At 31.8% G+C, this 16,536-nt stretch overlaps 2 protein-coding genes across 9 annotated transcripts; both read right to left on the bottom strand.

Annotated features, from left to right (window-relative positions):
• Nucleotides 1-8,084, bottom strand: LOC107409932 (probable LRR receptor-like serine/threonine-protein kinase At1g07650). Of its 7 annotated transcripts, none has more exons than XM_060812612.1 (24): nucleotides 7,672-8,084; nucleotides 7,283-7,466; nucleotides 7,094-7,165; nucleotides 6,843-6,911; nucleotides 6,654-6,725; nucleotides 6,408-6,479; nucleotides 5,702-5,773; nucleotides 5,519-5,590; nucleotides 5,352-5,426; nucleotides 5,162-5,239; nucleotides 4,996-5,067; nucleotides 4,771-4,842; nucleotides 4,418-4,489; nucleotides 3,447-3,512; nucleotides 3,282-3,317; nucleotides 3,121-3,167; nucleotides 2,477-2,844; nucleotides 2,188-2,386; nucleotides 1,878-2,036; nucleotides 1,659-1,777; nucleotides 1,296-1,506; nucleotides 923-1,154; nucleotides 597-747; nucleotides 1-499 (listed from the first exon to the last, which is right to left on the bottom strand). In XM_060812612.1, exons 1-24 carry the CDS (start codon nucleotides 7,793-7,795, stop codon nucleotides 149-151), a joined length of 3,045 nt encoding a protein of 1,014 aa, XP_060668595.1. In that variant the 5' UTR covers nucleotides 7,796-8,084; the 3' UTR covers nucleotides 1-148. The 7 variants fall into 7 exon arrangements, with proteins under 7 accessions (XP_060668595.1, XP_060668601.1, XP_060668596.1 ...); XM_060812618.1 differs by having other exon boundaries at nucleotides 923-1,160; nucleotides 2,669-2,844; nucleotides 7,672-8,079; XM_060812613.1 differs by having other exon boundaries at nucleotides 923-1,160; nucleotides 5,352-5,411; nucleotides 7,672-8,074.
• Nucleotides 8,085-12,840: 4,756 nt separating this feature from the next.
• Nucleotides 12,841-16,160, bottom strand: LOC125420720 (probable leucine-rich repeat receptor-like serine/threonine-protein kinase At3g14840). 2 transcript variants are annotated; one of them, XM_060812621.1, is made up of 8 exons: nucleotides 15,977-16,160; nucleotides 15,002-15,171; nucleotides 14,638-14,709; nucleotides 14,470-14,544; nucleotides 14,245-14,322; nucleotides 14,036-14,107; nucleotides 13,608-13,805; nucleotides 12,841-13,522 (listed from the first exon to the last, which is right to left on the bottom strand). In XM_060812621.1, exons 1-6 carry the CDS (start codon nucleotides 15,983-15,985, stop codon nucleotides 14,041-14,043), a joined length of 471 nt encoding a protein of 156 aa, XP_060668604.1. In that variant the 5' UTR covers nucleotides 15,986-16,160; the 3' UTR covers nucleotides 12,841-13,522; nucleotides 13,608-13,805; nucleotides 14,036-14,040. The 2 variants fall into 2 exon arrangements, with proteins under 2 accessions (XP_060668604.1, XP_060668603.1); XM_060812620.1 differs by having other exon boundaries at nucleotides 15,002-15,149.
• Nucleotides 16,161-16,536: the final 376 nt, after the last annotated feature.

Below are 16,536 nucleotides of genomic sequence, written 5' to 3'. Positions count from 1 at the left end.
AAAATTTAAATATATGCTCATCTATTTTTAAAAAAATACATTTGAATCCTTACAATGTTTTTAAATTAAAATTCTCATATGAACTTGTATGTATATACATACATATAAAGGTAATAGAACTTTATCATTGCGAATAATTTAGACTATTTTAATGGTGATCCTGGGAAGATGTAGTAGAAGAGTCCACAAGTACTGATGAATCAATGAGGCTTTGAGTCTCAGATGGCAATTGCTGTGTAATTTGCTCAAAATGCTCCTTTATGGCTTCTAACCTTGATGGATCACCATAAATACTGGGATCCATGATCAATTCTGGAACAACTGTATGGCCTTCAAGCATGCTCAGTACCGCCGACATTGTAGGCCTAAGCGCTGGTGATGAGTTGGTACATAATAGTGCCACTTTGATCACTCTAACTACCTCTTCCTTGTTGAAATCAGACTCCAATTTTGGATCCACAAACTCCATTAAATCTCCTTTTTGCTGTAGAACAAGGGCCTGATCAAACACCATTGCAACCATGAAGTTAAGTGTCCAATTTATGCTTCTACTTATACATAAAAGAAAATATAAATATATATAAACATGTCTTTACCCAATCTACAAGGCCTACGTAGTTCTCAGTTGGTCGATATTTCATGTTGTACTTCCCAGCAACAATCTCTAATGCAACAACACCAAAACTGTAGACGTCTGCTTTATAGGTTAAGTAACCCCATAGTGCATACTCTGGTGCCATATATCCTCTGCACGTTATATAGCATACTAGTTAATCCTTACTTTTCATAAAGCTATATATTAGCATTCATATGCTAAAGAACAAAATGTTAGAATAAGAAAACGAATTATACATAATTTCCGACAAAATAAAATATAAAGCTAACTACAAAAGAATTTATTAATGAGAAGAAAGAATATCACATGGTTCCAGCAATTCTGGTGCTAATGTGAGTATTTTCCTCTTCGTCAAGTTTGGCCAAACCAAAATCAGATATCTTGGGATTAAGTTCCCCATCAAGTAGTACATTGGTTGTCTTGATGTCTCTATGAACAACTTTCAACGTTGATTCCTCATGTAAGAAAGTAAGACCCCTTGCTATACCAATACATATATTTCGCCTTGTAGGCCAGTCCAGTTTCAACCCTCCTTCTTCTGTACCTGCAATTAATATTCTTTATAGCTAATCGAACATTAATCAAAATGTATTAAATCCTAATATTCTAGTACTTTGTGGTACCTTATTCTACTAAATTAGAAATCAAACAGCAAGTTATGGTAGGAAATCAAACTCACCAAACAGAGTTCGGGCAAGATTATTATTTTCCATGTATTCATACACCAACAACAGTTGATTTCTTTCAATACAACATCCATATAATCTAACAAGATTTGGATGCTGTAGACCAGAAATCATCCCTATTTCATTCACAAATTCACGATTTCCTTGCTTTGACTTTGCAGAAAGTTGCTTAACTGCAATTATTGTGCCATCCGACAGTGTACCCTGCATAAAAAATGTTCTATCAACATTTAACAAATATATTATATATATATATGTGTGTGTGTGTGTATGTATATAAATATAGAATGTCATAATAAAAATATAACTAAGTTATAATATGTAAAGGAGGATAAACCATAATTTTTGTGTTGTACCTTGTAGACTGTTCCAAAACCACCTTCTCCAATTTTGTTTGTAGGGTCGAAGTTGTTTGTAGCAGTTTTAATTTGTCTAAAGCTAAAAAACCCAGTTTGAAGATCTAGACGTCTTAACTCTATATAAAAATAATGAGGTCGATATTGAGACAAATTTCATATCGATAAAACATCATTGATTGTAGCCATAGTAAAATACGAGAGTTTGTATTTTATTACCATCACCTTTATCCCTTGATGCATTGAAATGGCATTTCAACCAGAGGATGCCTAATGTAACGCAAATGAGACATAATACACTAACGATAGCTGCAATCACTATTACATGCGAATTTCGAGACTCCTTAGAATGTACTGGTTCTACTGGAGGGTTGAACTCTGCACAGAAGAAGAATACTAGTCAAATTTAACATTTATTGTCTACTACTAAACCGAACACACACACAAAAAAGGGAATTCTCTAAATCACAATTGAGGTTACTTAATTTTTTTGAGTTTACACTAATATTTTTGGGCTTTTAAAATTTACCAGATACCACAGAGATAGCTGATATAAGAGGACCAAATGTTCCTTTTCTTGGTCCAGAAGTTGTTCCTTTACCAGCCCAATAAAATCGAATCTCTATACTTTTATCCTTCACCTCAATAGCTTTGAATTCTTTGACGAGTTCCTTGTCAACCCCCTTTGCTTCTTTTTTAATGTCAAAATCCCTTAACTCCAATTTGTCCTGCCAATTAAAAGCTCGTCCCATTAAAATATTTTCATAAGCTCATGAAGAATTTGTGCAATATATATAATGTAAATGAATGGAAGTTACTTGAATATAAACATCGAATATCCGTCTTGAAAGACTATGAGAGGATTTATTGTCTCTAATTGTTATCTCTGAAAAGTGAAGTTTGACGGTGTAATTTCCATTTGCTAAGCATTGTCCATAATACGTGAGAGAAAGAGCAGAGAGACGTGCACTAGTGTATAATTCAGAGTTATTCATCTCGAGTTTAGATACATTTTTGGTTGTGTACTCAGTCCGACTACCAAAGCTTCCAGTATTACTAATTCCCCAAGTATTATCTGAGGGGAAGATCAACTTTGCTGAATCTGCATCGTTTATGTCCCCTTCATAATAGATGCCTCCAACTGTGGTTGGATTTCCACCACAATTTATGTGTAATGAGTATTGATCTGTTAAGCCACATCCGCCACAGCAGTCAGATAATAATACATTAACCTTCTTTGTCACAAACTCATAGGCCAAGAGGGCAAGCAAACACAAACAATTTTTTTTGTTTTATTTATTTATTTATTTATTTTTCGTTGATCTGAAAACTATTCGAAAAGTTTAAGCTGTTAGCAATAAGGTCTATATATAGGGCCTGACATCGTATTGAACCTCAATTTATCACCAAAATTTTAGGTTCACATTTTTTAAGAAACAAGTAGCAACTAATTAGCATATACCTTCTGAGCATGGTTTGACTCTGTCCTTCATGCACTCCATAGGTGTTCTTGAATATTGTGATAACCAAAAAAACAAAAAAAACAAAAAAAGTCAGATCATGTTATTAAATTAGAAATCTGAAAAATTAAGTTAAAATTTACAAGTTCAATTAGAATCTTACGAGTTTCCATGTGAGGAAAAGCTTCTGAATAAATTCCTGGTTAGCCAACAAGCATATTTGATCCAAAATATTGAGGAAGTTCTTAAATGGAGTAAATGAAGAGGTAAAATGCTCAAGTAAGGCTGGAATGTATATGGAGTAAATGAAGAGATATAATATTCTTACAATGTATCTGTACAGCTAGGTTGCTTAGAGCTCTCAGAAAAATTGTTGTAGGAAAGATCTGTTCTTCTGCACAAAAAATATAATTTCTTCTTTTATTACTTATAATCCTGTAAAAATATTTATTATATATTATTTAAAACAAAAAGTTATATTAAAACAGAGTATAAAATGTATAGAATTTAAACACAAGATGAACTAATCTCAATGGCTGAAAAGGAACTTTATTAAAATATGACCTCATTAATTGTGAGTTTATCACTTCATCTACAGGGCATCTTTTTTTTCTTCTATTTTTTTTTCCTTTTTTATTTTATTTTTTATTTTGTTTTCTAGCTTTTTTCTAGTTTAGGTGCTAACTAAGCATTGACAAAAATATTGGGTCTAGTTAAGCATGAATACTGAAAGAAAATAACTTTTTTCCATTATATGTTTTGTACAACAAACGTTGTGATTAAACTATATATGTTGGATTACAATAACATGTTGTGTATTATAACCAAAGGTCAAATTTAATATCACAACCAAATTTCGTAACTAATGTTATGTTTGAAGATAGTTACCAGACATAGAATTGGAAACAGAATATATATATATATATACACACACACTTTATGATCAATCATCATGTCTAAAGTTTTAGCCACAAAATTAGTGGATAAAAGGTATTTTAGTTTGATTATAACCAAACCTTATAATAATCGAACATATAGGACTTTTCATTAGTCACATTATGGTTAAAGTTTTTTTTTTTTTTTGGTTGCAACTAATACTTTTAATTAGTCATATATATTTTTAGACTTCGTAACTAATTAAAAACCATCCTTTTAAGAATTCATGATAGTTAGATGAACATCATGACTAATATATACGTAGAACTTAATGATCAAACATTTTGTTAAATCAAATAAACATGACATGAAAAATGAAAAGGAATGTCATCGGACAAATTAAGTTTCTGAAATGAAACATACTGACGATAATTTGTTGTTCTTGCTATGATCCAATTAGGAATAGTCCCATTGAGCCGGTTGCTTGTGAAGTACCTGTTCATTAAGCACGCTAGTGATCATAAGAACTCTTGTTGTTTCATTGTTCAATTTCAATATAATAAAAGTATCTATAATTTAAAAACGATATATATCTATATATATATATATATCATATATATTATTTGGAGATAAAACAAATTTTAGAATAGTTATTTATACATGAAATAAGCCTTTTCTATGATATATAATCGATTACCGTCGTGATGCACTTTATCAATCTGATCAGGAAATAATCCTACGTAATTAATTAGTTACAAATTAACGATCGTACTTACACTGTTTGTAAGGAAGCCAACTGATCTTTAAATTCTGGAATGTTTCCTTCCAATTTGTTAAAGCTAAGATCTCTGCAACAAAAAATCATACTAATGTTAAAGAATGATAAACTAAAAATTTAATCTGTAGTTGATAGCTCAATGACATGAAACCATGATTCTAATTGCTGCTTTCAAAGAAGAAAATAGTATAAAATAGGTGAAAGAGGACTAGAATATATATACAAGAATCTAAGTTGCTTCATGTCGGATAAATATGGAGGAATTGGTCCAAAGAGATTGCAGCTTCTTAACATCCTGTGACATATATAAATCCAACTTTATGTGAGCATTGTTGCTTTTGGTCTCTAATATGCAATTATTTTTTACAGCATTTGAGCCATGCACTTACAAGTCTTTCAATTTCTTCATATCTCTTAAGAGTGGAAACTCTGAGCCTTCTCCATTATTCAAGTCGCTTATCTGTCTGCTTTTCATCATAAACAAGGTTTAGCAATAATTTTGTATGGAGAAGGAAAAATAGATTATGTACATGAAACTCAAGTGTATATATATATATATATATATATAGACACACTCACAGTTCAGTTAAATTATTCAGCATGGATATAGTATCAGAAGGAATTGGCCCTTCAAAACCACTGGATTGCATATTTCTGTTAGTTGCACAATTAAGTTGAGTACAGTTAAAACAAACTAGTCATAAATAAAAGTCGAATGCATATTATAAAATATTATATAAACTTACAATCTGCTAAGACTTTTCCAATTCTTAATAAAGTCGGGTATTCTTCCTGTGAAGTTGTTGCTGTTAATTTTTCTGCATATGCGGGCATAAAGTTCAAAATTAACGTGACAAAATTGTGTGACATAAGCCTAAAGGCAAAATCTAAAAATTTGTTTAAGTAGTAGAAAGCAAATAAACTCTTACAATACTGTCAATTTGCTGAGATTAGTGAGAGATATAGGCAACACTCCGGTGAGATAGTTAGAATTAAGATTACTGCATTCACCAATGAGCAATATTAAAATCAACATAGTTTTACCAATCTGGTGTGATTTTGGTTATGTAAGGGCATCTCCAAGCGTGTTTTTTATTTTATAAAACATAATTTTTAAAATAAAAAGTATTCGACAAAATCTTAAAAAATAAAGAATGAAATTTTTTTTTAATCCAACTCCTATAGCATTTACTTTTTGTTTTACATTTTCCCATAAAAATTATGATTCATTTTTTTCCCTTTTTTTTAAAAATAATTGTCTCCCCACAACAAATTAATATTTTAAAAAAAGAAATATGAAATTACAATTAGTAAATATAACTATCATTGTGCATAGAAAATCATTAAAAACTAATAGATGAATATAATTAAAGTTTTATATACACAATGAGTTTTGAGTTTTTACATTTGAAGAACTAAGCCACACCTTTCATTTTAATTTTTTAATTTGAAAAACCTATTGAAGTTAACCCAAAAAAAGAAAAAAAGAAAAAAAAAAGATGCATTATTTTTTAAAACTAAAATGATGATGATTCAAATAATCTATTGGAGATGTTCTAAATCATGGTTTCATGGATAATATCTAAAAATGAACTGATAAAAAATAACAGGATGAAAAAGTAGAAGTCAACTAACAGAAAGTCCAGGTTGACCAAATTCCCAAGCGCAGAGGGAACAGTTCCAGAAAACATATTGTTCTCCATGTTCCTGAAAAGATAGTGATCTCTTCATGATTATTGCAGCAGCACAGGACCAAAAAAGAAATGGAATTTCGTGATTTTACAAAGAATTTATGGTCGAGATAGACAACAGACAAATATATATAAATATATATATATATATATATATATATGGAGAGAGAGAGAGAGAGAGCATACATACAGATGTATTAGAGTGGTTATATTTCCAAGGTAGTAAGGGATTGTTCCTGATAACATGTTCACAGCGAGGACCCTGCAACATATATATGTGTATATATATATATATTCATTCTATCAATTGATTCTAAACTAGAACATTTAAATATATTCTCGGTTAACGTTGAGTGCTGGAAGTTTATGAATTGCTTACAGTTGTTCCAACTTCATTGAAGCCCATTCTTTGGGAATGTTACCACTAAGGTAGTTTAGCGAGAAATCACTATGAAATTGCATGGACGAGGAAACATGAAATTAATATACAAATCTTGCATTGAGAGAGAATAAAACCATCACACACACACACACACATATGTTATATATAGACGAAAAACTGATGATGATGATAAAGTAATTAGTTAAACTTTAAAGTGGACGCGAAGATAATATTGTTTCCACACTTACACATGTTTGATGTGTGGTAACTTGGCCAGAGATGGTGGAAGCACACCAGAAAGATCTTGCCTTTGAAGAGATCTGGATATATAACATCGATCATAGTTTATAATTTCACAGTACTAAGTGTAAATAATTAAAATAAATAAATAAATAAATAATTACTAACTAGCTAGCTAAGGAATTGCACGTGCGTACATGTTTTGCACGTGGCAAACACGGCCACTGAAGGAGCAATTGCAAAAGACAGTAGACGGGTACACCCCTTGGTCGGGACTTGGCTTAACCATCCAGCTGCTTGAATTAGTAGAGCTGCAGGGGTTTTCGCTAAAGTTCCAGTCTTTCTTCCCTATTTGTGCTGCTATTTCTTGTAGAGCTTCAACTGCATATAAAATAATTATATGCAGCAAATTAGAATTATCACCCTCTATGGTCTCATGCTAGCTATTGGTTATCTTCCAGCATATATATTTTCGTATATATATATATATAGTAGAATGAGATGTGCGTATTATCTATATGATGCATGTATATAAATACGTATGTATATACACAAACAAGAAATTAGGCTCTCTTAATTAACGTACTCTCATCAGCAGGAAGACTGCTGGATACTGCTTGTGCTTCACCTTTGATTGCCCCGTAACAATGTTGCAGTATAAGCAGAACAAGGATGCAGATGGATTTCTGTATGCTATCAACTCTTGCCATATTGTATTCTGCTTCTTCCACACGGTGCTCAGTGAAAACTATTGTATTTTTCTTCCTTTTTTAAAACAAAGGAAGCCACATCCGTGAGTGACAGTGAGTGGAGAACAGAGAAGGGAGTGGGGCCCACTCAAATGTGAGTGAAGATGAGAGAGAAGGCGGGCGGACAGTGCAGTCCTCGGTCCTCACCTTTCTGGATATGGAAAATGAAATTCTTAAAATCTATGGAATTTTCCTTCCTGATTTTTTTTTCTACTATTTTTTTTTTCCCTTATACTTTTCGATTTTTTACTTTTCCTCTCCGGATTCCAACTTCCAAATGGAAAATAGATTTTTCTCATATTTCCAACTTTCAAAGTAAAAAGGAGAAAGTGTGAAGCATTTTCTTTTCTATGGAAATCGTTAAAGTATCTTTTTTTTTTCTTTTTTTTTCTTTTTTTCATGGTCAAATGTGAAAAAGTTGTTTTTCCTTTTTAATTTTTTCTATGGAACGTGTGAAATGCTTTTTGCATTAAAATAAAAAATTTTGCTATTCATCGCCACAATTTGTCCATGACCACTAAAACTCATTAATGATATAACAGTTGTTACTTCGTACGAAATATCCCCCTTTTAAAGTTTACTTTGACTTTCAAACTTTGAAGTGAGCAATATGAATATTAATCCCTGTCTGGCACAACTATATGAGCAGGAATTTCATTTTTCATTTTTGGCGACTCGTTGACCGTTGAAAAATTGTTTTACTCATAAATAGTTGCCATATTTCCTTTTCTTTCGACTTTCCTTGTACTCGTTTTGTGGAATTCAAATTAACATATTATTGTCAAATTTATTAATAATGCGGGCCCATTGTCCGGCAATGTTCATTTAAAATAAAATAAAGGTGAAACGTCAAGTTTTACCATGGAAACTCGCATGTAGGTGCAGTGGAAAGTCAAACCCATAATCTGAGGGGTAAAGTGGTAAATATATTTGAATTTTTTTTTTTTTTTTTAAGGACAACATAAGCAAGATAATTGTTAAAAAAACAAGTTACAGTAAAAAAATTTGAAGGCGTGGGTCCCTTTGATCCCTATCCTTAGAATTGTATATGTACTTTTTTTTAGAAGAGGAAAAAATAAATAATGAAAAATAACAAGAATATCTTGTACAAACGGCCAAAACCATCTTTTCCAAAATCAATTATTAACCTTTATATAAGTGGCCATATAATCGGTAATCGTCAGCGATGATGAATGTATAATAAGTGAATAAATCCAAAAAATAATAATTAAAAAAAAGATTAGTTGTCATGTTAGTATACTATTTGATGACTATTGTAATTTTTTTGGTCATATTATTTATTATTATAATTGTTATTGTCAATATCAATCAAATTTTTTAGGTTTATAAAGTCAAATTTTATAAGTGAATTTATGACTTGTATCCTTTCGAAGAGGAAATTTTGTTTGTTAAGAGTGGTGAAAGAAGAGAGAAGCTAAGTTTAAATTATATAAATAGTTTTGAGAAAAAGCATACTTTCAATGACAGAGTGCACGCATGAACTAATTAAGAATGTTTAGTAGTTCAACTAAATTTATGCGTTATAGTGCTTTTGGGCGAGTAAATTTCTTTTTGTTTGTTTTATTTACTTTCGTACTATTTTGTTTTTAAGAAAGGTGAGAGAAGAGAGAAGCTAAGAATAAATTATTTACAGAGTTTTGAGTTCTGTCATTTTAGTTATATCTCCAGGGACTGGGCCAACAATATTGCAGCTCCTCAACATTGTGTCATATAAATAAAGAATTAATTCATGGTAAACACAACTGCTTTTGATAATGTCTTAATACCATATAGCATTGCGAAAGTTTCATCTTCGTCATATTTTTTTAAGGATGGAAATACTGATCTATGTCCATCTAAGTCACTAATCCTTCTGCATGGAGTTGCACGCATAAACAGAACCACTTTTGCAACTAGAACAGCAACTTGAAGATTGGGTATTGTTCGACCAGTTTAAGTGAGGTAGAATACACTATTATATGCTTTACAATTTGTTGAGAATAATTTTTCCAACTGCTAAGAGAGTTGGGTATACTTCCTGCTAATTCTACTTCAACCGTATTACTATAAACATCAAGGGGCATGTACAGTTCTGTAAATTTGGTTAGCTTAGTGAGAGCCTCAGGAAACTTCCCTGTAAGATAGTTAGCCTTAAGAATGCTGCATTCGCCAATGGTCCAGATTGAATCAACGTTAACCTATATGCAGTATAATTTCATTATGCAAATGCTGCCCAGAAAATCTAGAGAAACCAAATAATCAAATCGTAGAGAAAGCGTAAAAACGAAGTGAAAGAACTGACAGATGCTCCAAATAAAACAATTTGGCAAGCTTTGTGGGAACAGTTCCAGAAAACATGTTTGTTCTCTAAGCTTCTGCAAATATGAATACTCTCTAGAGCATACAGTTATACAAGAGAGGTCATGTTTCCCAAGAAGGTTGGGATTGGTCCTGATAAAATTTTCACATACAATTGGACCTATAGTACAGTGTATTGGATCATGTACATGCATATATATATATACACACATATATCCAACTAAGAGATAAAAGTTACAGATATTTCAAGTTCTTCATAAGTCAATTCTGGAGGTATGCTACCACTAAGATAGTTCCGTGTGAAATCACTATCAAAATGGGTGAAGAGAATATAGAGTTGGCATTTACAGGAACTGACATACAAATTGTTGTGGAATCCATTAATCCAATCGGAGATGGAAGATGGATACTGGAGATTTTTATTAATAAATTATCTCCTTACCCTGTTTCGAGGTAAGGTAGCTTTGCTAGAGATGGTGGAAGTTTACCAGAAAGGTCCTCCCTTTAATAAGTCTGTATTAACAAAAATGCAAGGTATTGCCAAGTTCAAGTTTTTGTAACTAATAAGAAAATTTAAGTGTGAAGTCCCACATCGATTGGAAAGGAGAACGAAATATGACTTATAAGCGTGTAGATACCTTTTCCTTGTAGATGTGTGAGGGAGGATTGTGAAGTCCGAACAATACCTATATATGGGTGGTCTGGACTGTCACATTGTCTTTAATATGCTTCATATATTTACTAAATGAATATTAAAGCAGAAGAACGTACATATGAGAGTACTTCAACAATCATAAAGTAATGTGCTGAACAAGTTATTAAAGGACATTGGACAACTAATGTGACAGTACGTTAGTGTTTAAAATGCTATTCAGTATCATGGACGATAAACACGGAGATATCTGTGTTTATCGTTAGTGAAGGATGAATAACAACCTGAATATACACATGAAAAACCTAGCAGCTAGAAAAATACTATATGGGTTGCCATGTTATTTGGTAAACTATTTTACGATTATTGTTATAGTCAATATGAATCAAATTTATTGATTATAAAATTTAGGAAAATATGATCAAAGACATGTCGTACAGATGAACAACATAGCATATACATCAACAGGATAGGAACAATTGCAAATAAGGGAATTGTTGTACAATGGCCTGCCTGTCTTGGGATCTTGGTGTTAACCAGTTTGTGTTATTGATGCAGGGGTCTAGGTTGAAGTTCCACTCTTTCTTCCCCACTTGCTCAGCGATTTCTCTTAGAGCTTCCACTGCGCTTACACATTAGTAATTAAAATCTTCCACCTTCCATCATTTTTTCATTATTTCATTATTTTTCCTGTGTGATTTTAATCTTTTGGTATCCATATATAGTGCACTATAGGAATTCTTTTACCCCTCTTTTTCTTTTGATACAATAAAAGCTGGCTTAGTGTTGGAAACAAGAGAAAAGAAAGAAAAATCATGACTAGTCTTTGACACTTGGTCAGCTCAATTAAGAATTAGTTTAAATTCCAACACAGGCTGCTGGTAATTAATACCACCACAAATGTTTAATATGCTTACAGTGGCACTTCATGGACAAAGTTGAGGTAGGAAGTTGAATGTGCAATGCTTTTCATTTTCCACCAAGTTAGAATGATTATAGAGTGCGTAAAGTTAAGAAGGAAAAAGAGAAGAGAAAGCTCGCTTAAGTACCTGGCCTGTGCATCTACTTTTATTGCTCCTAAGATGAGCAATATGAGGATAAAAGGGGTAATGATGGTGTTCGGTATATGAGGAATTGAAGCCAGTTTCTCCTTTTCCAAATTCTCAATACTTGGAAATCATTGAAAGAGCCCGATCAGGATAAAAGAATTTGGTTGGAAAATCTGACTCGAGTGGTCGTTGCTTTTGATGGACATGGCATATGGTGCATTTAACGCGTACGTACGCATCATTCTGTTATTTTTGACAGCTAAGTGGGGATTTCTTCATATACTTGTTTTCATGCATTTGGTCGGTTGTTGGAGAGTTTGACGATCAGGAAAAAAAAAAGTACTATGTATCACGAATTAATGAGAGGAAAACTTGTTTTACGATCCCTTAAGGAATTTGTAATTTTTGGTTGAATTTAGATGATTGCTTGTCTCGGTGGATGTTCCTTTTTTTTATTACTTGTAATTAGTTATTGAATAAAATCTTAATCTTTTATAATCCATATAACAAATTGTTGACATCTATACATTTAGGTTGACATAATTAGTATAACAAAAATTGATGGTCCACGTCAATAGGTTTAAGAGTCAAATTTACCATACGAATATTTATTGTCCACTCGATTTGTTATTAAATCTCAAGTCTATAATTCTTCCTCTTCCGACTCGTTTACATATGCCCTGCCCTTTTATTATTGCAAAAAAATAAAAAAATAAAAAATAATAATAATAATAAAAATGATTCCACAATCAATGATTATGTTCGGGTTGATGTGTGGGAATGCAGATTAATCGGGCCTGTTGACTAGAGATGAGAGGCAGGTCAATATGGTGACGGTGCATGCCTGACAATTGCGAAGAAATTAAAGAGGTCAATTAGGTCAAGTGATTTTGTCTTTTAGGTAATAGGATTATTAAAAGCAAAAAAAAAAAAAAAAAAAACACGTATTCAGTCAGAAAGTAAACACAAAAAGCAAGAAAGGAAGAAAATGCATATTTAAGATTTTTTTTTTTTTTTTGGGTAAATACATCTTTAAGAAATTGAAAATTAAGAATATGCATACAAAGTAATGTTTTCTTACTTCTACATACAAAGTAAGATTCATATATGTTACATTTAAGAAATATAGTATAGAAGAAAAAAAAAAAAAAAAAACATGCACGGTCTAGAGTTCTGAAAACATATAGTGGCAGTGGAAAGAAACAACTGAGCAAAATCAAATGATTTTTTCATCAGTGATTATACTTCGTTTAACTTGACATAAAATGCTGTTCCACAGCCAGACTGATTCTTCTGGCAGTCTGTGAGAGTCGTTAAATCGGCTTGCAGGCAAAACTTTATCTCCGTCAGTAAGGTTCTATTATGTGAATCATTCTTGCAATACAATGAAGGGACAAAGGTCGTTATATTTTTTAGTCTTTCAAGGATAACGAAAGTTTCGTACTCTCCTGGTTCCGATAGGTTACCGAGAGCTTCCTTTATCTCTCCTCTAAGGAATAAATTAACTCCGTTTTGAAAATACCCAACTTGAGAACCTGGATTAGAACCATTGTAATAATATCTTCCATGTGTCTCCCACTCGTGGGACCATAAGCAGTAATTCCTGTCACATCTGTTTTGTAAACCTGGCCAATGCTCTTTGAGTTGTTCCAAAAGGACACCATGCAACTGAAAGGAGAACCAAAAAAAAAAAAAAAAAAGTACTTAAAAGTCAAGTAATTAAAAAAAAAAATTAGAAAACTAATTAACTTACAAGAGCGGGATCGAAAGTTCTATTTATGCGTGGGGACGTCTCATCGGGCCAGAGCCCATGGATGGTAAATTTATTGGGGGTGGTCCATACTGCACAGCCAACTTATTCTCATCTCGCCTTCCTAGATCATGGTGGGGCATGTTGATGATTGAGTTAAATCCACCATTGAACATCACTTGGCAGGACGCCGTAAAAATGCTGAGAATTAATACAATTCGATTAGCTTAATTACTTAGCCTTAACCGCATTCACCAGTGTGCAACATCGAATCAACGCCAGCCTATTCAATCATGAGTGTATATATATATATATATATATATATATTTTTTTTTTCTTTTATGCAAATGATACATATAGAAAAGTATTGTAGCTAGAGAAACCGAATCGAATAGGAAAGAAAGCGTAAAAAACAAAGTAAATGAACTCACAGATGCTACATTTTAAACAATTTGGCAAGCTCAGGGGGAACGGTTCCACAATACATGCTGTTCTCTAACCTCCTGCAAGTGTATATGAAATAATACTCTTCTTAATTTGTAATAACAGCAGTGTTATGGCACCAATGAATCTCAAGAATGATTTTCAACTAATTAATCCGAAGGAACTGGAAAATTAATGAGAGATTTCTAGAGCATACACATATACAGGAGAGGTCATGTTTTCCAAATACACGTAGATGGGGATTGGTCCTGATAAATTGTTCGCATACAAGGACCTATATGTATGCATTATTAATTAGTACATACATATGGATATATATATATATATATATATATATATATATAATATACACACACTACAAGTATTTATATAGAAATCAATTGGATAACTTAGAGATAAAAGTTGATTGAATATTTGTTACAGATAGTCCAAGTTCTTCATAGAAGTAGTCCATTCTGGAGGCATGCTACCACCTACGTAGTTCTGTGTGAAATTACTATCAAAATGGATGAAGAAAATATAGAGTTAGCATTTACAAATTAATCCAATCCAAGATGGTGGAAAACAGAAATTAATAAATCTCCCTTACGCTGTTTCGAGGTAAGGTAGCGTTGCTAGAGATGGAGGAATTTTACCACAAAGCTCCTTCCCTTTAACATGTCTGTATTAACAAAAATGCAGGGTATATTGCCCGAGTTCAAGTTTTTGTTACTAAAAAGAAAAAAATAAATTAAGTCTTCAATATGCTAATCATATTTTACTTAATGAATAAAGCAGAGGAACATACGTAAAAATTAATTTATTTATTTTTCTAGTAGCTAGAAAAATACCATATCAGTTGCCATGGTGTTCTCGACAACTATTATTAGAGTTAATATCATTAGTCAAATTTAGAAAAATTTACAGATTATAAAATTAATGTAAGAAAATATGACAAAAAGACATGTACATACAGCTGATGAACAACGTGGCATTTAACAACAACAGGATAGCAACAATTGCAAATAAGAGAACTGTTGTACAATGGCCTGTCTTGAGTATAGTTTGCTGTTTCCCAGTTTGGGTCTTCGCTGCAGGGGTCGATTTCTCTAAGAGCTTCACCTTCCATAATCTTTTGGGTATCCTTTTTAGACAATAAAAGCTAGCTTAATGTTGGAAAAAAAAAAAAAACAAAGGAAAATCATGATTACGCTTTTGGCATTCCATAGGGTGACCAAATTAATTTATGGCTAGAGAAACATATGATTAGAGGTGTAAAAAGACTTATTAACAAACTAAACTGATCAATCTTGGTCCTATTTAATTTAGGAATGGATTCAGAAGATAAAAACCGATTAAAATATAAATAATTAAAAAATATATATTTCAGAAGCAATTAGTAAATCATTGTTTTTTTTTTTAATATTTATATTGATTCGGATTATTTAGTTAAAACAATTAGTTGTAACTCATTTATTATTTCAACCAATTTTGTTTCATTTATCTTATTCCAAAATTAAATATTTTTATTTTTTTTAGATATTGAGGGATTTTAATAGAAACTTTGGCTATTTACATAAGGAATTTAATTATCTTCTAAAATTCTTAATTAACCATCTAATCCAATCCAACCAACATTGTCGTATTGGATGGAATTGGATTTGATATTGAAATTAGTTTAGAAGGGATTGAAATTACCAAACCTATTAATTAATTTTGGACAAAATAGGTCATTTATGAACACCTCTGCATATGACATACACGCACTTTGGCACTTGGCCAGCTCAATTAAGAATTAGTTTAAATTCCAACTCAGGCCGCAGGTAGTTAAGTTGAGGTTGGAAGTTGAACATGCAATGCTTTTGATTTTCCACCAATTTAGAATGATTATAAAAAAGCGTATAGGTATAGTCAGGAAGGAAAAGAAAACAGAAAGCTCGCTTAAGTACCTTCATCATCAGGAAGCTCAAACCTGGCCTGTGTATCTACTTTGATTGCTCCTTTTTTTTGGCTGAAAACTTTGATTGCCTCAAGTCCTAAGAAGACGAGCAATATGAGGATAACAAGGCTAGTGATGGTGTTTCGTATGTTAAGATTTGAAGCCATTTTTTCTTTTTCAAATCTGACTCGGAGTAGTCATTGCTTTTGATGGACTTGGTATTTATACCGCATTTTAGGCATATGTACCCATCAATTAATTTCTGCCATTTTTGTCAGCTAAGAGCATTTTCAACTCTAAGCATGAATTGTTTTTTATGTGACATGTATATTATATTCTTTAAATCTATATGGCATAGGTAGACAATTAAATCTAAAATTGTTATCTAATAATAATGTATATAAAAGCTAATTATGATTATTAATTAATTAAGTATTTTATTTTATTTTTCTGAAAGAAATTATTAAGGAAAATTTTGTTTTTAAAAAAATTTAAAATGTCTAATAAAGTCTCCAAAAATAGATATTTACCTTGAAAATGGCTAGGTTATAACATCTTAACATTCATTTC

Source organism: Ziziphus jujuba, chromosome 1, assembly GCF_031755915.1.
Source record: "Ziziphus jujuba cultivar Dongzao chromosome 1, ASM3175591v1".
NCBI lineage: Eukaryota > Viridiplantae > Streptophyta > Magnoliopsida > Rosales > Rhamnaceae > Ziziphus > Ziziphus jujuba.
The sequence above is the reverse complement of the archived record's forward strand: the minus strand, read 5'-3'. Positions and strand labels throughout refer to the sequence as shown.

Coding starts and splice junctions, on each gene's coding strand:
- LOC107409932 (XM_048467315.2), bottom strand. CDS start 7,795: ATGGCAAGAGTTGATAGCATACAGAAATCCATCTGCATCCTTGTTCTG. Junction 7,166..7,282: donor GTTTGCCACGTGCAAAACAT/GTACGCACGTGC, acceptor TTATATATCCAG/ATCTCTTCAAAGGCAAGATC. Junction 5,068..5,161: donor ATGAAGAAATTGAAAGACTT/GTAAGTGCATGG, acceptor TATATGTCACAG/GATGTTAAGAAGCTGCAATC.
- LOC125420720 (XM_060812620.1), bottom strand. CDS start 16,133: ATGGCTTCAAATCTTAACATACGAAACACCATCACTAGCCTTGTTATC. Junction 15,150..15,976: donor TGAGCTTCCTGATGATGAAG/GTACTTAAGCGA, acceptor AGATTATGGAAG/GTGAAGCTCTTAGAGAAATC. Junction 14,710..15,001: donor TGCCACGTTGTTCATCAGCT/GTATGTACATGT, acceptor TTGTTAATACAG/ACATGTTAAAGGGAAGGAGC.